We start from the raw sequence: 21,866 nt of genomic DNA, 5'->3' as shown, positions 1-21,866 counted from the left end.
AGTTTGCTTGTGATCCAGCAGAGGGCGCTCTATCGGTGAACGAAATTGGAGAATTATAGCGAGCAGAGCCGACACCAAAACATCTGAGAAGCAGCGTGTGGAAGTTTTTTGGGTTCTACACCGTTGATTGCAAAGTCACGAATAAAGATAAGGTTAGTTTGGGTAAGGAGAGTTTGCTTGTGATCCAGCAGAGGGCACTCTATCAGCTTGACTTATCGGTAAAGCCCTAATGTGGTATGTTTTATTTGTGAATGCAGCATGGGTGGAAGTCAGATCTCCTACAATGTAAGACAATAAAGTGAATCTTGAATCTCTCTTCCGAACAAGTTTGTTTGCACCGTTGGTTTCTAATCTCTCTGCTCGTGTTTGAGCGTCTAACTTGTTCACAAACCTTAAATAAACTTAGATGTTACAGTTACAGTTTACAATACAGATAAAACTATGAAATAAGACTGAAGTTGTAATAAACCAGGATTATTCTTTAAGACAACAGCTTCAAAAGTAAAAATTAAATACTTGGATTCTGGTGATCAACTCGTTTCCAAAGAGCTCTACATGTACCCTGTCTTATTATTATGAAGACCAAAGCTGGGGAGCGAACCAGAGGTTGAGAAACAACAGTCGGTCGGTGTCTGTGGTGTTTTAATAAAGAAACAGACGTCAGTGGCAGTGTTGAGGTTCAAACAAGTCTGGATTCCTTTATAGACTGTGTTCTCCAGGCTGAATCCCCCAGAGAGGTGACGTCGCCTCTGGACTCCAGTCCTGCAGGTGTCGGAGGTGTCATTCAAACTGGAATCACTGGATAAGGGGGGAGGAGGTGGGTGAGGTGAGGGAGGATGGAGGACTGGCATCAGTAGGTCTTCTTCCAGGAGCGGAAGTACAGCTGGATGGGGATGAGGGGGTTTCTGTTCTGCAGACTGGGGTGGAAAACATCGAAATCGGCCTTCCTCACTCTCTGCAGGTAGTCCTCCAACACCACCTGCAGCACCACAGAAGAAGAGTTGGATTGAGAGAGCTCCAACAAAGTCCCAGAATAAACAGGACACTTTTTCATTCCTTCTAGCTCGATAATTAAACTGTGCTGCCACTTCCTGTCATGTTATTCTTCACGTCAGTGGGGGTTAGTTTTTGTTTTGTTTGTGGTGAATAACGTCTTGTCCTGCAGACATCAGCTTCAGACGACACAGAGGCTGCTGTAGGAGCAGTTAATTTAACATTTCTCAGAGTTTTAATATGGATTTTTTTTTCCCCCTGTCATTTCTGAGCAGTGTAAATAAGCTGTAAACACAACACTGACATTATAATCAGGCTATTTAATTTGATTCAGAGTGGTGTTTGTGTCCACCTGATGGATCTAAGTCCAGTATTCCCTCTCTTTTAGCTCCGTTTTTGGTCCTCCACCTCCTCCTGAGGGAAATATTCAGTGAACACAGCACCAGACCTGTTTAAATCTAGTCTGGGACAACACTAGATTTTCTCTCTAGAATGTAATTTTCAGTTTTTTCTTCACAGCATAAAGAACAAAATTGCACCTCAATCACATCAGAGCTTCAGTAGATACCTGTATTTTTTTAGTTTTTCAAATCTGGGTGAACTATAAAGAAATCTATAATCTACAGGCTCATAAAAAACTGGGATATAGTTTCATCATCTCCTACAGCTCTACCTGGCTGAGCGGGGTTTAAATAAAGCTTCATGTATTCAAATCAAAGAGCTCAGAGGGCCGGTCGTTGTGTTTCATGTCCCTCAGGCTTCACCAGCTCTGCTCTGTGTTGCCTGCTGTTTCACACGACACTCATCCAAACCTGCGATTCATCCAAATTAAATTTTCAGCGCGGGGAGAAAGCCCGGGTGGTTGTGTCGGCTTTCTCACGTGGACGAACACACTGAGCTGGAAGAGCATCACACACACACAATCACACACACAAATAAGCTCTGCTGCACTGCAGACCACCGCAGCGTGAAAATCATAATTCTTCCTTTCAAGAGGGCAGAGTGGCTTTTACAGTTTGCAGACTGCAGGAGAAACACAGGTCCATACTGTATTTATAGCAGGTCAGAGCTGCATGACATTTAGTTTTTCCTCTCATCACAGGAGGAAACTCTCTCACTGTAAACTGCAATCAATGATCAGTGTTTTCTTGCAGCAGAAAACAACTTCTGAATATGTGAGGAGACAAAGTCAGTTTAAACCAGTCCACGCGTTTTAGGAAATCTGAGACACTGAGCACATATCTGGTGTATGAGCTGAAATAAACTGTGAGCAGCTAAAGTTTCTGATCCTTCAGGTTTAGTTGATCAGATCATCTTCACAGATGAACACCACTGTTCTGATGTTTGAAGCTAATCATCAGAAGTAAAGCTAATGTTAGGCTATAAACCAACTACACCACGGTCACATGACGTCAACGTCTCCACCACTAAGCTTCCAACTGGTCATTTCATTTAGCTCTGAGCTCTTCTACAAAAGCCTTTCTTCTTAGAAAGTTAGTGAGAGTTTGAAAGAGCGTGAGTAGAAACACAACGAGGCTGTAAAGGTGGACTGGTGAGTAGATGGGTTTTCATGTTAACGTCCCCGACAACCTCTGTAGTCTCATTTAGACACTCGTTAGCAACCGCCTTTTTTAAGACACGTAAAAGCTTCAAACATCAGGAGTGGGGGATTTACTGACCCATTTTATGTCAGGAGAATAAAACCTGAAAATGTCTGGAGCTTGTGTTAAAACCACAGACCTTATTTCAGACATTTAACCAGAAACACACTGACAACAGGAAGTGCTAACATGCTAACTGACTTCCTGGTTTTAGGACTCATTTCTGGAGCTCTCTATAAATCTATTTGTCTCTGATTCGTGAGTGTATGATGTCAATGTTTCACACTTAATTTATTTTTAATTTAAAAAATGAGTTCCTTTGAATGTAAAACCAAAAGAAAAACTGTAGTTGTTACCACTCTTTGCCTGCAGGTGGCACAAGTATCAGCATTAATATTTCTTCACCTGTAGGGGGCGACATTGATATTTCAGCTCTAAACTGCTGCTCCCACTGTGGAGAATCTGCAGCTGCTAAACACACGAGTGTTTGTACATTTCTTTGTAAATTACAAGTAAAACTAGACACAGAGACTAATTTCAAATGTTTTCTTGCCTTTGAGCAGAGTCTCATCACTGTGTTTAATAATTGCCTCTGACTTACATCACCACTGCAAAGACTAATCTGTTTCTCTTGGCGTATTTTTGCTGTCAGAGACACTGACCTCCTGCTGCTTTAAAAGAAACTTGATGTGAATTAATTTCTAGTTAACATGCACGTCTGCAAACCCTTACCCTGATTTTTATAACCAAAGAGAATAACAATGAGTCATTGACACCAAGAGCATTATATTCTTGTTTACAGCAGCAGAACACCTTAAAAAAAACACACACACAATAACTATATGTGTGTCTTTTTCAGCCGCAGCTATAAATCTAAAACACAGCCTTGATTTTCAAGCCTAAATTGATATTTGAGAAATCAATTTAACTTGTGATGAGAGTGATGAGGATAATGTGTTTGGGTGCAACAGAAAGATGGAGAATTGCTTCGCCTCGGTGGAAATTTGTCCTTTGGAGACATCATAAGACACTAGATTTTTATTTTTAAAGGTCAGTCTGTGTTTTTTAAATATTTACTAATGATTTTTTTAAGGTAGATTACTTTTTCCAAAACAGGTCTCAGCATTTTATATCAAACCTTCCAGAAGCCACACAGAGAAAATGTCTTCCTTCATCTTATCTGACGACTTACTGTCTGAAGGAAGGCCGGAGTGGCAGCTGCTGGAACATTGTGGCTAAATGATCGCGCCTGAAAGAGAAAGGAACAAACAAACAAAATCAACTTGTAAAGGACTTTTTGAACCTGGGGCTCGTTTAACATGATTGAGCACATGAGTATTTCACTGGAAGAACCTTTTTGTTTAACCAGAAACATCAGTACATATCAGTACCAAACTCCATTGACAAAAACACAAATTTCACTGAGCAGAATACAGGAGCTGCTGGAATACCACTGCCTCCATCTGTTAGTTTGTTTGTGCTACTTCTTCCACCACTTCAATGCTTTCATATTTATGTATTTATGTGACTTCACAGAAGCATTTCCACCTTTTTAAAGTGAAGAAAAAGCATCAACAGATCACTGAGACACCAACATAATCTCATATATGTGTATTTTTTCTTGTAAACATGCGTCCAGAAGCCAGCAGATGTTCTAATGACTGACAGAACTCCTGTATGAAGCCTCTGTCTTGTTCTGTTTAAGTTAATTAATGAAGCACTTTTCTAATTGAAGAGGAGAGTAAACAGTAAACACATTAAATACATGCAGGAAGGAGTAAATCCTTCTCTATATTCTGCTTTAACTGTCAGGAACATTCTTAATTGCCATAAACAAGGTTCAAATAAAACGTAAATGCTGACGAATGTTTGGGCAGCAGCTTAATGAAAAAAGCTTCCACAAATATAAAAATCAATGAGGTCTGTAAGTGGCAGCTAATAACTCTACAAACCTGTTAGAATTCCTAACTTTTCAGACCCACATTACTGTTCTGTGTGTCTATACTGTGTATGTACAAGTTGTAAATTGCTGCATGTCAAAGCACTGACGTTGGTCTGAATTAAAAAATAGCGCTCCATTTTGTTCCCGCTGTTTGTGCTCAGGCTAAGTGGCTTAAAAGGTGTTTCAAGAGTGTTACAAAACATAACTGACGCTGATGTGAACTTTGTTGGTTAGTTTATGTGACGGAGCTGTAAAGTTTGCAGGGCAACTTTCTGACAACCATTTTCCAGGACTTTTCCATTAACAGAGATATTGGAATCAAGTGCTGCTAACTGCTGCTAACCAAACAGCTCTGTAAAGAAGTGGTTTTCCAAGCTTGGAGTGGAGAGGTCCAACATCGACCCCATCAGACACCTTTGGGATGAACTGGACTTTGTCTCAATTGAGGAAAATAGATTCATTCAGCTGAATCCCTCTGTGTTCAAAAACCACTCAAGGACTTGTTTCTCCTGAGTGCACTTATGGTACCTGCAGCCTTGTTTCAGGTGGAAACACTTCTTCTCTTTGATGTACTGTACCTCTCTTAAGGTAAATGTAAATCCCTGCAGGAGTGGACGCTGTAACAGCAGCACGTTAACACCTGTGCTTTTGGTTTTTGTGTATATACGTACGTGTTGTAGATGTACGTGGGCCTGACTGGCGATGTCGTACACGACGTCCCGGACGTTCGGCTCCCGGCTGCCGCGGATGAAGTCCTCCTGAGAGGCTCCATGCTGCGGGGACACACAGACATAAAAATGTAATTATGTCTGTTAAACAACAAAGCTTATCTCGCCACTTCAGCTGGATCCATTTTAGCTCCATTTAACATGAGAGCTGAGGCTTTTCTTTTCATCTGTTGAAAGAAGACATTTTAAACTGCTCCAGGTCGCCTTCTGCTGCACCGGCAGAGGAGTGTGAAGTTATGCCGGGGGGGGGGTACACCACCTCTGCACTTATGAACAAACAGCCCCCACTGCACCAGACTGCAGAGGGTTTCAGTTTTAGACTCTGGTCATCTGAACTATAAAGGAATATCTCCACTGCTGAGACTTCCACCTTCCTTTGTTTAACCTGCATATTTTCCATTATTTCAAATACTGAACATTTTATCTCGCTAACCACAAAAGATAAAATATACTGTTAACTCTGTAGACTGATCGCCTTTGGCACAAAACGTTTCCTCTTCAAGTGGTTTTCTCTTTATAAAGTTTAGCTTTCTATAGTTGGATTTCTGCTCTTTGCTGTCCATCCATTAGGAACGGGAATCACATGGTGATGATGGCCCCGCTTATCTGGGGTCAGGTCGTGGTGGCAACAGGCTGAACAGAGTATTTCAGACATCCCTCTCCCCCAGATCCCAGATGAGATATATCACTTCAGTGAGTTCTGGATCTACACCGAGGTCTCCTCCTAGTTGGAATCCTAACCAGACTGCCGAACCACCTCAACTGGCTCTTTTTGACGTGAAGAAGTAGCAGCTCTACTTCAAAATCCTCACCTATCTCTAAGCTGAGCCAGACACCCTTCAAAGGAAACTCATTTCGTCCGCTTCTATCCGCAATCTTGTTCTTTCGGTCACTACCTGAATCTCATGACCGCAGGTGAAGGTTGGAAGATAGATGGATCAATTAGATTTCAGTTTTGCTTTAACAACTGTGAGTAAAAAGCATAATATTTAAGGAGTAGCTTAACACCCTGAGAATCTAGTCACTGTTGGGAGTGGTTACAAATCAATCAATGATTGGGTGAAACGCTCAAGTTTTGTGATTTGTATTTACATGAATTTTCCAGTGTAATTATGCGAGAATAAGATTTAAACTAACATTGAAGTGAATTGCAGGTCTACAGCATTAAATGAAACTTGATGATCCATTACTTTTTAATGTAAACCCAGGTGAAAATGAGCTGCTCTTTTCAGAAAATGTGGGTATTTTTCTGTGAGAGTATGAGCTTTAATGACACATTATTATTCATACAGGAGGGTCACTTGACTTAATATTCCAACATCATCTTAAGGATGATGAGCAGAATGAATGACAATAACTTCTGTGTAACTCTAAAACCTTTCAACACATGGAATTGAATTACTTCCTTCACATATTTCCCCCCTCGACACCTCAGACCTGCAGACTGTGACGGCTAAACTGAGGCTCTCAGGCGAAGTGATCTGACCTCGTCTCCTTCTCTAAAATAACAGACCAATTTCTCCAAGAACAGTCTTTCCCATTTCTCTAAGAACTTGGGGAAATTGTCTGAGGGTCGATTAGGCTTGGAAATGACAGCGAATGGAAAGAGCATTGAAGAGGGGGAATTTTTCTTAGACGAGGAGATGGGATGTGAATGAGCGCTGCCACAAGTATCACTGCTTTCGCAATTTTGTCCCAAGCAATTGACTGTCGAACTAACCAACAAGGTCATTTGTGCACCTCATAACCTTCCTGTGAACAACATTACTGACCTACCTATGAAATACCAAACTTATACAGAAAATCACATTTGATCAACCTCTAAACCACCTGCCTATGATCATGATCATCATGATTTGCCTTCAGTCCACCAAAAGATTAGTAAATAAGTAAAGAAATACTGAGCAGAGTACAAAGCATGGACCTAGGCTTGTGTGATATGACGATATATATTGGTGTTGCAAAATACTCCGTTCATGGCAGCGTTTTTCATCATTTGGATGACAGTTTGCGATCTTACACTCCACCACATGGCTGCAGGCAGAAATGTTTATACCAACAAGGTGACTGAAGGTGAGACAGAACTGGGTTGCTTCGAACAGGAGAAGGACCAGCCGAGACAGACCGAGGACCTCATTCGTAAACGAGGGGGCTACCTCTGTAGCATGGACGTGGTTTGGTTACAGTCCCCACAACAGACTCAAACACCACGAACCTCCCTACATGTACCACATAACTGAAACATCCATGGTTCGACTCCCGGGCAGGGGACATCTGTTACATGTCCTACCCTCCCTCTCTCCCTACATTTACTGTCTGAATTCACTTAGATAGCAAAAAAAAAGCATCCAAATTTGATGAACACATCAGACAGGTCATACAGACAGAGGAGCAGCCGACCTGCGTGGACGAAATTGATGAAATTACTGCGTTTTTTTGGAGTTGATGGGCGAAATTACCAACCAATGTGTGGAACAACAGATTCAGGTGCTCTGACATTCATCATCATACGTCACCAGGTTAAGTCTGCCAGGACCCGGGTACCCTGGTGGCTTAGGGCTTTCTGCATCATACACAAAGCATAACCTCCAGGTGGAGATCTTTCTTCCACCTCATTTCCTGATAAATGCAGCCTTCAGGGACAAAGCACTTTATGATTCCCCTCTCATTGGTGGTCTTGCTCACGAATACTTTACCATGTAGACAGGAAGAGCTGGGGATTGAACTGCCAACCCTGCATTTAAAAGGTGACCCACTCTACCTCCTGAGCCACGGCAACCTCTGGAAGACAGAGTTTGCCAGAACAGGAAAGCACCACACCAGGAGAGAGGAATCTGTCATTCTCAGGCTGTGTTCGAAATCACGGAATCATTCACGGCCCTGTTCTCACCGTCTAGAGTTCAAGGTATGTCCCAACACAATTCATGATGGGATATACTACTTGGTTAGTGACCATCCTGTACCCTTAGTCTGAAAACAAGTCCTTCCTGCTTTGCTGTGATTTTCAATTAACTGAAAACCTTGAACCTCATTTGCTCATTTTCAACTGATCGTTAAGTGTTTTCAAACTGATATCTCTGTCAGGCAGAAGAAACAAGAGGTGAGAAATATGGATTAAATAGTCTCTTCTATCCTTCAGTTCAATTAAATTCAATTAAGAATCTGTTGATATTAAAATAAGAGGATTTAAAAATCAGTTTGGGGCTAATCCAGTGAGTTAAACACCAGACAAACCAACATACTTGATCAGATTTAAGCACAAAATCCTGTAAATTGAATTTTCAGTCATGCTCACTGGTTTGGAACATTTTTCAACATGGGCTAATAACCACAGCTGTTAAAGGGAGTACTTCCTCGTTTATCGGAACACATAGAGAACTCAAAGAGAAGAGATAACTCAAAGCCCCGGCTCTTATCCTGCTGATGTTCTTGATAATTCACAGAATTAATAACTGAACCATAACTCCACTCTGACAGCGTCGGTGTCTTTGGGTAGAAACTGACACTGACTGGTTCTTGCCCGAGGCTCGTGCCATTTCTGTTGTCTATAACTGAAACAGAAGAAAACATCCTAATTCGTAGAACATGTAGAGAGAAGTGTAAGGAAAACTCTGCAGACAGGAGCTGAGTCTTTCACTGTGAAAATAATGACATTTCTTTACCTGACACATTTTTCTTGACTGAGGCTGCAACTACAACGTTTAAAAGGGACAGTTCAACATTTTAGGAAATATGGTCGTTTGCCTTCTTGCAAAGAATTAGATGTGAAGATCTGATGTCAAAATTTTGTTATATCCACATATGAACAGAAATGTAGAAGTTGTGGTTTTACGGGTGGTTAACCAACAGAAGGAGCTTTGAAGGTCCTGGTAGCCACACAGACCTATGCTAGCAGTTTCCCCCTGTTCCTAGTCTTTATGCTAAGCTACGCTAACTGTCTCTTGTCTTCTCGTTTAACTCTCAACAAGATAGTTGAAAAATGTCAAACTATCTCTTTAATTATCAAAGCTCTCTCACATTTGCAAACAAGACAGAACCCTCAAAGTCCTGAAGAGAGTTTGAACATTTTGCCCACACAACATTAAAAAAAATTATCCTTTCGAAACAACATCTTACTGTGTCTCATTCCTCACCCTGCTCTGTCAAGTCGAGTCAAGTCCAATTTTATTATCCCACGAGGAGAGATTCACAGATTTGGGTTCCCAAACCACAGTAGAAGTGGACAAAACAGATTCAATAAAAGTTAAAAGAACAGAATCACACATTACATTTTTCTCAATGTAAATACTTCTCCACTGAACTCAACCTCAGCTCCCTTGATAACTATGGGTTTGACGACGGGTACAGATTTCCTAAAATCAAATATCATGTCCTTCTTCATCCTCTTTTCAGTTGGCGAACCTCTGAGGAGTGACTGTCATGAATACTACCTGTTAATCAGCAGTAACTCCCAACCTGCTGCACATTTAAAATGATTCATCAGGGACAGTTAGAGGTGAGCAGCTCGCAAACGAGAAGTCGTTTTAGAAAAGCTTAGTTTTTCCTCTATTTACCAAGATTTTGTTATATGATCTTTACACTCATTTTGGAATCAGTATTTGGGCGAGAAAAACGCAGGACAGACGGCTGAAATGGACATAAAGGGATGTCCACCCACACACCGACCATCCACCCCCATCAACCTGTCGAAAACCTGAAGCCGGCATTCAACAAATCTTTAATCAAGAACTCAGCGCAGCATCCAAAACTCTCAGATCTGATTTTGGCTATTGTGAAGACGACAATGGCCACTCCAGAAAATGAGGAGTTGAATGTGATTTGCTTGATTGTTGGAATGTTTTTAAACACACCACAAACACAGTCAGTTTAAAACCAGTCAGCTTATCTCGTCCTTCTTCCTCCTCAGCTTAAACACATGTATTCCCCTTTGTGATTCTGCATCATGCATGATCAGTCAAGTATCACAGGGAAATTAGCTCCATCTGTTTTTTTGTCTGCTGCATCCTGCACGGCTGAATCCAAGTTTTTTTTAAAATTCATAGACTGTTCATATGTGGTGGAGGAGTGCAGGGGGGGATTTCAGCACTCCACCAGCCCCCTCTTCAGGCGGCAGGGTGGAGGTGACGTGAGGTGAGAGTGCTCAGGAGTCGGGCCTCGGGTCATGAGCGTCATCTCTCCAGCTGAAGGTTTTAAGGACAGAGCCTGCATCGTATATATACACCCACCCCCGCCTCCGTCAGATCCTCCAGCAGCAGCAGTTTGTTGTTCTCTATGTGGGACAGATGGCCCAGACAAAGGTTGCAAATAGTTTGCAGCGTTATTTGTTTATCTGCAGCGGCGTGCATGTATCTGAAGCAGGATGGGGTTTAAATCTGATGCTCTCTGCTTCTTCTTCTTCTTCTTCTTTTTTTTTTGTTTGCCATATGGTTGTTGTGTAACGATCCCTCACTGGTTTTGTTGTCGCCTCTGCTCTGGATGACGATTTCATTGCCGCTTCGACGAGAATATCATCTGACATGATGTCAAAGCCGAGCCATGAGTCAGACAAACGTGGGGAGTGTGTGTGTGTGTGTGTGTGTGTGTGTGTGTGTGTGACTGCCTTATGTTGTTATTTGGAAGCAGAATTCAGACTTTAAATCAGCTGAGTCAGGACCTGGTTTGACTAATTAGGCCGAGTTAAGGGTTGGAGAGATGTGTCAAGTCTGAGTCATCCTCTCTCTTTAGGTTAAAGGATACATCTGTTTTCAGTGTTAAATGTGTTGGTGTTAATTTGTGTGGTTGCTAGTTTGCTTCAGCTAAATACTAAGAAAACTGTAAATATAAATATCTTGTTCACGCAGAAACAAAACACGAGACAGACGATTACAAATGCTAAAGAAGCGTACAGAGAAACTAAACTCAGTGGTAATGTGGTCGTATTTGCTGCTTCAGCTAGCATGAAGGCTAATTTTATCCATTTGCATGTACAATACATAGACTGTATATAAAAAGACGATGGATGAAAAAGTGAGCATCAGTAGCTCCTCAAAATCAAGAGACCATTTCCTGCGTTTATGGGGTTCAACTCCAATTATCTCTATTTTCTCTAAATAACAGTCTTCTGTTTAGTTTCTCTAGTAACAGTTTATAATTTCACATCTCACTGACGCTTTCTTTGATCTTGCACTTTAATATCTTTACATCTTTTACCCTGGAATTGGAGTTGTAGCCTCTTTGTTCTCCTTAGCGAACGGTCCGAGCTGTAAAGACGGGACCCAGTCGGGATCACACTGTCGCATTTCATCGTTTGGTTTGTCCAAAACAAAAGAATCAACTACTTCAATCCTAGCTCGGAGACCTGGGCTCTTAGGTGCTGCAGAAAAAAACAGTCTTCCATTTTGGTTTTGGCGTTTTAACACTCTGACGACTCCACAGTTTAACTTTCAAATCCAAAAGCAAAGTTTGTCTCCATCTTCCTCCAGTCTAACGCTCCACAATCCCGAGCTCTATACTGTATCATGGTTCTCTAATCGTTCATGTGTGGAGAGTATGTTAACTTTCTGCTTTACTGCTTGGAGTTTTTCAGTGTCTCTGCTTTGTGAGTCTCGAACATTTATCACGGCCTCTTTCTGGTGAATACGAGTTGTTCCTAGATCCTTTGTACAGCTCTGTTAAACAGATCTTGAAGACGTGAGAGTGTGTCACCTGCACTGTTCCTGATTGATGGCGATGTTGTTGTGGAACACTGGAGTGTCTTATGTGTTGTTTTTGGTGGCGGTGGTGGTTTTTGTTTTTGGCTGTGACAGCTGCCACAGACACAAAGAACATTTCAAAAAGGATGATATTTCCCTATCAATCATTTCCACCCAAAAACAGACAGAAAACTTATCTCAGATGTAAATGAAAATGTTTATTTTTTGTTGTTAGTTTTGTAAGGTGTCAGGTGTTTACTCTGTTCTATCTGTGCCTGGATTATCTAGATATATTTTTGAGCTCAGAGTTCATGCTGTGTTTTTATAGAACCATCAGTCCACAGAGACAGAAAGAGACAAAAACAAAATCAATCGTTTCAGTGATTTTCACTTTCACAGAACTCCTCTGTTTCATGCAGCGAAGCGTCCGACGCTCGGTATTGAACTGCAGCACCTTTTCAATATCTCCTGAAATGTGTCTGTGGCAACAAATACTTAAAGAAAATGTCAAGTATTGAAGGTTTGCTTGGTCTGATTCTTGAGTTTGTTCCTGATGGAACTGAGGAAACGGAACATTTCAGGGGAGGTCATTTCTGATATCATCGACTCACCAGCATGCAGATGTCCATGGGCAGGTAGACTTTCCGTCTCCTGCTGTGATAAGGAGTCGCTCTCAGACACGTGACGATTCCCTGAGCTTTACCGATGTGACTCGCGGCGTGGTCGGCGTGGACGTTTTTCAAACCTGAAAAGAAAAAGTCTGAGTTGACCTTCCCATTCCTCAACACTCCTGGGCTGAAAATAATCAAATCCTGACTTTAATACCAACCTGCAGAATATATTTTAATCAGTGGAGAGGATGTTCTTACCTAAACACTCCAGCAGCAGGTATATTAAGGAGGACTGTGTGTTCTCTGAGTACGCCTCCAGCTCCTGAAGGTTCCTGTACGCTCTGTCATCCAGGTCCTTCTCCTAATGAAACACACACAGATTCACTGTAATTATTTCACTTATAACGTCTTAAATTGAAGCATTTTCCTCTGTGAAGTGTGTGCAGTTCAGTCAGTTTCCTGTTTCACAGTTTTATTTGTATATTTTTGAGGCCAGAGGAGGTTTGTTTTCCTTCCTATTAGGTGTGTAAAGTTGTCTTTTTTCACATGATTAGTTTGTATGTCAATTTATTTTTTCAAATTGTTGTTTTTCTTATGAGTACTTTCACACAGAATGCGAATACTAGCGTAACGAAAGGATTTTTCTGAGCTTTTGAACCCTGAATAAAGGTATCACAATCACACAGGCTGATCTGGATCAAAGGATCCTGGTGGTTGGTCTTCCTCAGCAGGACCTCAAACTGTCGGCCCGGTGGAGCTTCAGCTTCTCTGTATTTGTGATCAAGTATCTCGCACTTTCACGTTCTTTATGCTGAATGTGAAAAAACCTTAAATCACAAATTCCAGCATGACTCTGTGTCTTACTCTTTCTGTTATGATCTTCAGCAGCCATCTCTTCGTCAGGTAATGTTTCCTCACCTGCCTGCAAAACATTGTTCAGACTGTTATTCATCATCTCATCTTAAAAGTTTGACACAGAGATAAAACTCTCTCTCAGGTTAAATGTTGATATTTACCCTCCACAGCTCGGCGGCGACCGGCTGGTTCGGAGGATCATCTCTGTAGATTTCCTCTACGGCTGTCTTCCAGAACTGCATCCGCATCAGACCAATGGTCTTCTGGGAAACTGAGTCCTTCACCTTGTGGAGAAACAAACATGAGAAGGTTGGGATCAGAAATGAGACAGTTCAGTGTGTTGTACAGTTTCAATCATAATATCAGTGGCTGTAAAATGTAAAAGCAGTTAACAGTTGTTATTCTCCATCCAGGAATACCTGCCTGTGCCAGCTCCACATTAAAGGCTCTCAGAGCCAAAGAGGAGCGCCGTGCCTCCTCTGGGAGGAGGAGGGAGGACACGAAGCCGTCATAGTCTCTGGACCTGGGGAGGTGGAGAGGCAGGGAGGGAGGGGGAGAGTTAAGAGTGTCTTTGACAACATTTATCCCCTTTTTAATTTAGTTTATTTTGATTTTATGTGAGTTTAAAGGCTCAGGACTGTGCACTGTAAAATAATTTACAGACACACAATGGTGCAACAGATATTTTGTAGGAAAAGAAAACAATACAGAACAGCTACAAAATGCCTTATATCTTACGCAGTATATGGGTTTACACATATAATAATCTTATAGTGCACAAACTCAACAACAGATTTCAATAGCTGTAAACAAATTTCATAATGAAGATTTTCTGTGACTTCACTTCGTTGTTCTCCCACTGAATCCTGACAAGGAGTAGGCTCATTTCACATTTTTAAAAGCAAAAATTACATTAAAGTATGTGCTTTTTTGCGAGTTGAATTGAGCCGAATTGAACAGTAAACACAACATATTTAGACAGTGTACAAAGCTTTCAAAATATCTTCTACAGTGTCTTGAATTTTTACGTTATCTATATCTACAGCGGAATTTTTAAATGGAGTCTGGCTTACAAAACTTTTTCACGTTTTGTAACTACACGTGTTGGTTATCCTTTTATATGATTGCTATATCGCTGTAGATCTAGGACTGGATGTACCGGCTGTTAATAACGCTGTTATAACGGCTCTGTGAATGTAAATGGACTGAACTTTAGCTAGCTTGTGTTGTTAGCATTGAGTGACAGTCAGACCCACCTGACCAGCTCCAGACAGTACTTTTCATTGTCTTGTGAATCGACAGTCGCGCTGGTCGCCGCTCTCACACTCTGTATCTCAGCCGCTCTCTGTATACACACACTGTTGGGTGATATTTTCCTGTGAAGAGCGTGATGAAGCGAGATTTTACTGCTTAGCAACCCTTGTTTAATACTGATGCCAGCTGCCATGTTCCCCTTCAACTTTCAACCTTGTGTCACATTATAAACATTCCCCCGGCCAACCGACAACCGCGGAATTTAAAGTCCGCTTCAGTTGGATGGAAATTACTTTTTTGTGTCTTGTAATAGAGACAAACACGGTATACTTTATGGAGTCACGTTTATTTATTTCACTTATGTTATTTGAGCATTTTGCTCACTGACATGTCTTTTTAAACTTTAAAAACTACACCTTGTAGCAGAAAATTGCAAATTATGATTGTGAAAGTGTCACTGAAAAAAGACAAGAAACAAAACAACATTAAAAAGATAGATGCCAGGTCTGCTTTTTAATAGGTCGTTTCTCTACGTTTTAAATTGTTTACATCTCACTTATAACTGCATTATATAAAGTTACACAATCTTTTCAAACTGTTTAAACTTTAACCCATTTTTAAAATGAGGCTTACAGACCCATTTGTGCACAATATTTTATATTTAAGTTTTGTTTAGCATTATATTTAAGACAATAGGGTCCAAAGATTTGAAGTGTTATTTAGCCGAAAGTATCTTCAGCTTGTAACTAGCTTGTAAAGTGTCCAGATTTCATTAACTTTGATTTTAGTTTTATCACATCTCTGTTATAAGCTGACTATTTGTTTCTTATAAGAGGTCATAACTTGTTTAGTTACTATTCTATTAATAAAATGTCACTGCAGGTAGACAGGAATAATTTGGGTGTATCGTCCGACAGCGCTGTGGAATGTGGAGAATCCGGAGCAGCAAGAACATAAAGAACCGACAGGCAGTCTGACGTCGACACAAATGTACAACGTATCTGTCTGAGACCCACACGCGGACACATCACGTCAGTCCGCTTCGAACCCGGGCAGAGGGGACCCGAACCCCGGTAACCATGACAACGGGCTCAGTGGCGCCTCCACTCGTGGGGCTCGTGCTGCTGTGTCTCCGGGTTTGGCTGTCGGAAAGCACAGGGGCAAGGTGAGACGTTAGCTAGTTTAATTAAGACACGGGTGTGAGTTTGCGTGAAAATAGCAATCTAAAATTAATTTGTGCTAATAGTAATAGCTAGTTAAAACCGAAAGCTGACTTTATGATTATATTTATGCTAATTTGTTAGCCGTTGGCACCATTTAATGGCCTTGTTTATGGTTAACCCTAAGCCCCACGGACCAGAACTCATTAGTAATATACCTTAAACTCTTTTATTTAATTTTAAATGTTAATATTAAAGTGAAATGTGTATGGATTAAGTAGCAACTACAACAACAACTACAAACAAAATGTTTGCTATTCTGATCATTCTTTTATCTATTTTAAGGTTTAGGTTAAAAGTTGTATTTACCATTAGTGATTTAATGGATCCTTTTCTCTGGATTATATTATTAAGAAACTTTTGTTTTGGACTGACTGACAAAACAATTAAAGATGTGACCTTTGGCATGGCACTTGTGATGGCCAGTTTTTATAATATTTGTAAGCTAAACACTTAAATGACTTAGTATCTATTCCTGTTTTTTGGTGTATTTGTCATCTCGTGAACTGCAGTAGACAACCTAATTGATCTGTTAATTACAGCATTTAGATTCTGGTCCTAACTTCTCAGAGACAACCCCATGTAATTTGCTTTTAGGGATTCAGGCCTGCTCTGGCTGCAGTCTGGCCTAATTCTTTCCACACGAGTCAAAGTAAGATGGCAGTAGACCATTGTATACTGGAACAGAGTTGTGCACTTTGTGTAATTTTGATGGACTGGCCCATTCATTTCATGTTGCTTTGGACATTTACTGTAAATTTCGATCCACAGAGCCTCTGCGGATGATGACGTTCTGCTGCCATACGCCCACGACCATGGCCCCTCACACTCTCATCGCCACGTTAGAGACTGCTTGTCCGTGGCTAACGGCAAGACCACGTATGAAACATGGCCGTCCAGTAGCCGCAGTGGACTCCCGGTGGCTGAATCCACTGTCTTCGTATCAGACTTGTCAGACAGCCCAGACAGGTCCCGCTGGGTCTATGGTCAGTGATGGAGTCAGCAGTAATGGTGTGCTTTAGCCTCTGGGATTACGTGGATCAAGTGTATAAGTGTCATCTTGTCTTTGCGCATCATGGTTCCCAGGTCACATGACAGTGGTTCACGACCCTCTGAGGACGTTGTCGGTGTTGGAACCAGGTGGGGCAGGTGGCTGTGAGAAAAGCCACAGGGTGACGGTGGAGGAGACTGCCAAGGCTGCCGGGTGTCTGTACGCCCAGAACGCCGGCTTCTTCAACGTCACCTCCGATGCATGTTTGGGCAACGTGGTGAGCGATGGCAGGATGGTGAGGGACAGCGGCGGGGTGCAGAACGCTCAGTTCGGCATCAGGAAGGACGGCAGCCTGGTGTTTGGGTAAGAGGAATGCTGACTAGAAAGAAAACTGCATAAAAGAAAAGAGAATTTTCAACATAATAAAAACATCACCTGCCCCTCCAGGTACCTGGCACGGGAGGATGTTTTGGACGAGTTCAACCCGTTTGTTCAGCTCGTCAGTGGGGTGGTATGGCTGCTGAGGAACGGCGAGGTTTACATCAACCAGAGCCTGAAGGCTGAGTGCGACAAGATAACCGACCAGGGTGAAGCTGCAGACATTTTCATTCATTCAGTTTTTATTCAGACCAGAAAAAAGGCTGCTTGAAGTGCAGTGTTACTGATGCTTGAGTTATTTTCACTTTGCTTTTTCACACCTGTATTAGAGCAGTCGACCTGCAGTTTGGCTCTAAAACACCTCCTTTATTTCCTGACAGAGGTGTTTCGTGAGTTTGTGGAAATGCAGTCAGCGAGGACGGTGGTGGGTCATGACGCCAGGGGCAACGTGGTCCTGTTTCATGTGGACGGACGAAGCAAGGAAAGAGGGTACGATTATCAACTCAAAGTATTATTATTATTCTTATTTTACTACATGAGAAGCAACACCAGTCGCTCAGAATAACATACGTGGCACTTGTGTGTTTCTTCATATTTGAACAGGATGAATCTCTGGGAGGTGGCAGAGTTCCTGAAGAAGAACGAGGTGATCAACGCCGTCAATCTGGATGGAGGCGGGTCCTCCAGCTTTGTGGTCAACGGCACGTTGGCCAGCTACACAGCTGACCAGTGGTGAGCCAATTAAACTGGATAAAACCAGCTGGACATTTTTGAATTATCTGCTTTTGTTTCCTGCATTCACACTGCAAGAAACACTCAACAAATGTGTCTGTTCAGTTCCTACAAAGCCAAGTAAGCAGAGAAACTCAGCTGTTGTTCAACAACGTGTTGTCAGAGCTGAGATTTTCAGCATCATCAGTTTCCATTGTCTCCTTGTTTCTCTCTTATCTTGCAAGTGACATGACTGAAATGGAAAAGAAGTTGACTGTTCTAAGCTTCTCAGGTCTGTTCAGCTCTTATCTGACACAATGCTGCATTGTTTCATTTTGGGACTTGAATAAAAATCAACACGACAGCAGCATCTGGGACTTTTTTATTCACTTTTTACTGCATTTGAAACAGTTCTGGATCAACGAGAAGCATCCAGGACCTCTCTCCACTCTTTATATTCCTGCTTCATTGCTTTGCATTTAATATTTTGTTTTTGTTTCACTGAGGTTATATAAGCTTGAAAAACTTTATTCTTCTAAATAAACAGGGGGTAGGAAAAGGAGTAGTAATACTATTCCATGCTCTCTCTGTTCCCAGTAAATCAGACAGTAGGTGGCGTTGTGCTCGTCCCGTCTCCACCATCCTGTGCGTCCATGAGCGGCGCTGCGAGCCGTCAGACTGCAGCGGACACGGCGACTGCACCACCGGTAAGTGTGGAGGTGGAGCTCAGAGTTGTCCTTAATGTCAAAGATCCAACACATACATGTCGTGGTAAGAGTTTGTTTTATTGTCTTGATGAAAAAGCTACTTGGCACATGAAGTCAAAATCGAAGGTGATGTAACAGAAATGAACATTCGGGTCATTCAGCTGCTGTAGGGAAAGGAAACATTAGATTTGAAAGTCTTTGTTCTGTTTGTTGGTTTGGAGGGAAAGGGGTTTGCAGGCTGAAGGAGGTGGGTTTATAGAACTTCCTGGGTGTGTTTAATAGGCTGACAGGTGATTTCAGTTGTGTACACACAACAAGATAATTGGGGCGATTATCTGCTGGTTGTAGAGATTATCTTGTCAGATTCTCTTGTGGTGTGAGGTGTGTTCAGAGTGGTTTTACCCTCCCTGATCTGCTCTGAGGACGATCGGAGACGCCCTGATGAATATTAAACATGCTGCGATTGTCTTGAATCCTTGACAAACAGTCTTGACAGTCTTCAAAAAAGCTGAGCTGGAAAGAGAGGTTTGAACGTCAGAAACTTCAGCAATCCTGTAGAGAATCTTGGAAGGGATGGAGAGAAATGAAACACTAATCACTTATACAACATATTCCCTTCAATCCGGTGATCATAATGACGGACTCTTTAGCTCAAGCTGAAACAGTTCCAACCCGAGCGATGACGAGAGGTAGCGACGTTAGCAAGAACAAAGCAGTGAATTGGAGAAATAAACTGTTATATTCTGATTGTCTCACAGCAGCAGTCACACTTTAAAGCACAAATAGTCCAGAAATGTCCCAAACGCAGAAGAATAGGATGAAAATACAGGCAGAGGAGTCTTGTTTTAGAGCTGCAGCTTGTTTCTAACACGTCTTCTGTCACCTTTGTGTTGCAGACTGGCTGCATCTGTGATACTGGATGGAGAGGAAAGAACTGCAGCAAAAGTAATCATACACTCACAGACACGTGCACACATGCATTTCATGCTTCTTTGCATGCTGGGAAATATATATCAGACAAGAAGAAGCTTCTAACAAAAATCCATCTACGTTAAATTTTCCCGTCTGCTCTTTGTGCGTTTGCACAGTGAAGTTTCCTCAGAGGTTCTTCAACCTCCCGTGAATTAAATCACCTCGTTTCTCTCCTCTCTCCCTGGGTAATAAAAGAGTGCTCGCCAGGTTACTACGGCGACGGCTGCAAACACACCTGCGCGTGCTTTAACGGAGCTCTCTGTAACCACGTCAACGGACGCTGCACGTGTCCGCCTGGTTTCTACGGCAACTCCTGTGAAGAAGGTAAGACCAGGTGGAGATTAAGACTTAGATTTTTGATTTAAAACAGAAAACGCCTTTTAATGTTCATTTCCATTTTGTGACATTTCCAGTGGAATTAGGTGACGTTTTTAAACAAAAATAAAAAATAAGAAATTGTCACATAAAAGTCGCCTAGACAAAGTCGCCTACCAATAATGTCCTCATCTCGTAACCTCCTGAGACCCTGAGTCCTGATACAGGGACATTACATTTTGGGTTTGCTGCACCTGATGCTTCACTTTACCAAAGTCAGACCTGTTGTCCTCGTTGGCTGAAACTTTTTTTGTGCGATCTAGTGTTGTCAACACATTCTACAGCTGAGATCAAGATAAAAGTATCAGAGGAACAAAAACCTGATCAGAGTCTCTGGTTGAAATTTGTTTTTTCTGCTCAGTAATGTTTGTTGTTTGATGCGACGACAGGACGTCTTTCTTTCAGCCTTCTCTATGTTAATTCATCAGTTCCTAAATGGACGTTTGAAAATGTTCCGAGTTACAAAACGTTGAACAATCACAAGGCTTTTAGATGTGTTGATTTAGTTTTGGTACAGCCATGTTTAGACACTGAAATAAACAGCTTTATAAACTCGTGACTTTATTTTGTTTTACAGTAAAATAAACCCATTGTCTGTCAAAAGTAAGAATGAAACACAACCAGCTCTGCTCCATAGGAATCTGTAATATCTGTCTATATATGTCTAAAAATGTATATGATATTGGTGTGAACTGGTGCCTCGGGTTAAACAAGCCTTGGTTCTGCTGTAATAATATTTACTGAATTTAAAGAAACCTTTGTCCGTCCGTCAGCGTGTCCTCCAGGTTTCTACGGTCTGTCCTGTGCTGAGGAGTGTCAGTGTGAAGACCAGTGTCCATGTGACCCGGTGACAGGAAGCTGCGCTGCCGACAGAGGATTCAACCAAGGTAACGCACACAGGAGACACTGAACCTGGCGTCTGGAGCTGCTGATGAGGTTCCAGCCTGTTTTATTAAAAGTGTCGTTCCTCGTCTCTCCTCCACAGCCGGACGGTGTTTGGCTCAACTCATGTTTACGAAACGGAAACAACAGGAAGGAGATTGTAGAGAGAACCCTTATCTTTCAGAGTAAGTGTCAAAGGTCACCGCTACTGGTCTAGTCTTAGTCTAGTTTTATCCAGTTTGATTTAAAATGTGTGTTTTTTTTTCCACTGATTAACAGGTGAACAACAAACACACTAATACATCAGTGAATGCAGTGAAACGCATGTTAACGATGAGGTTTTGTAATGTTTTGTGTGATTTTGTGTTTCTTACACCTTGTAAGAAGTCGTTTACTGTTGAAACAGTTTGGACAGACGTCAAAAAGTGACATCTGCGCTCCCGTCGTCTCTCCACAGACAGACGTGGCTGATAATCACCGGCGTGCTGGCCTCTCTGCTGCTGGGACGCCTGGTGGTTCACGCCGTGCGGGTGAGTCGGAAATGGATTCTCTCTGGTTATTTCTACACTCACGTTCCACAGAGGGAAGTCAACGCAGAGGCGATGCCTGTCAGCTTGTTTCAACTTCACTGACACCAGAAGAGGATGTTACAGGGATATAAACTGAAACTGGAGTTTATTCCTCATGTTTGAAGACGTGATTCTGTGTGTGAAACAAACATTTCTAACATTTCTGACTGCACCCAGCTGCACAGTATAACTATTTAAATAATAACTGTTCATGTAAACACAGTATGTTCAGCATATTATCATAATTATTTGATGGTAATTGTGTGTGTTTTCTTTATATTTATACTGTGTATAAAATAAAAAGAAATTACACCTGTTCCTGTTTTTGTTTACTCACATTGATGTCAGTACAGGTAAAGGGCAGGTGACGTGTGGCGGGGTCAGGAGCTGGTGACAGTCATGTGAC

At 41.8% G+C, this 21,866-nt stretch overlaps 2 protein-coding genes across 2 annotated transcripts; one reads left to right on the top strand and one right to left on the bottom strand.

Moving 5' to 3' along the window:
- Positions 1-625: 625 nt before the first annotated feature.
- ndufaf6 (NADH:ubiquinone oxidoreductase complex assembly factor 6) lies at positions 626-14,884 on the bottom strand. The gene is made up of 9 exons (XM_051076368.1): positions 14,658-14,884; positions 13,825-13,924; positions 13,563-13,685; positions 13,411-13,464; positions 12,805-12,907; positions 12,547-12,680; positions 5,208-5,309; positions 3,787-3,843; positions 626-979 (listed from the first exon to the last, which is right to left on the bottom strand). The coding sequence occupies exons 1-9, from the start codon at positions 14,846-14,848 to the stop codon at positions 851-853; spliced, it is 993 nt and encodes a 330-aa protein (XP_050932325.1). The 5' UTR covers positions 14,849-14,884; the 3' UTR covers positions 626-850.
- A 728-nt stretch (positions 14,885-15,612) lies between these two features.
- LOC108884642 (N-acetylglucosamine-1-phosphodiester alpha-N-acetylglucosaminidase) lies at positions 15,613-21,768 on the top strand. The gene is made up of 13 exons (XM_051076386.1): positions 15,613-15,820; positions 16,647-16,861; positions 16,962-17,229; positions 17,314-17,453; positions 17,625-17,733; positions 17,848-17,976; positions 18,553-18,662; positions 18,884-18,909; positions 19,559-19,607; positions 19,830-19,958; positions 20,783-20,896; positions 20,995-21,076; positions 21,349-21,768. Exons 1-13 carry the CDS (start codon positions 15,735-15,737, stop codon positions 21,521-21,523), a joined length of 1,632 nt encoding a protein of 543 aa, XP_050932343.1. The 5' UTR covers positions 15,613-15,734; the 3' UTR covers positions 21,524-21,768.
- Positions 21,769-21,866: the final 98 nt, after the last annotated feature.

Source organism: Lates calcarifer, linkage group LG15 (genome assembly GCF_001640805.2).
Source record: "Lates calcarifer isolate ASB-BC8 linkage group LG15, TLL_Latcal_v3, whole genome shotgun sequence".
Taxonomy (NCBI): domain Eukaryota; kingdom Metazoa; phylum Chordata; class Actinopteri; family Centropomidae; genus Lates; species Lates calcarifer.
The sequence above is the reverse complement of the archived record's forward strand: the minus strand, read 5'-3'. Positions and strand labels throughout refer to the sequence as shown.

Excerpts from the sequence above, each read along its gene's own strand:
- ndufaf6 (XM_051076368.1), bottom strand. The coding sequence starts at position 14,848 with ATGGCAGCTGGCATCAGTATTAAACAAGGGTTGCTAAGCAGTAAAATC. Across the intron at positions 13,465-13,562 it reads TCGCCGCCGAGCTGTGGAGG|GTGAGGAAACATTACCTGAC; the intron begins GTAAATATCAAC and ends TTTTGCAGGCAG. Across the intron at positions 12,908-13,410 it reads TGAAGATCATAACAGAAAGA|GAGAAGGACCTGGATGACAG; the intron begins GTAAGACACAGA and ends GTGTTTCATTAG.
- LOC108884642 (XM_051076386.1), top strand. The coding sequence starts at position 15,735 with ATGACAACGGGCTCAGTGGCGCCTCCACTCGTGGGGCTCGTGCTGCTG. Across the intron at positions 17,734-17,847 it reads GGACGAAGCAAGGAAAGAGG|GATGAATCTCTGGGAGGTGG; the intron begins GTACGATTATCA and ends ATATTTGAACAG. Across the intron at positions 17,977-18,552 it reads AGCTACACAGCTGACCAGTG|TAAATCAGACAGTAGGTGGC; the intron begins GTGAGCCAATTA and ends CTCTGTTCCCAG.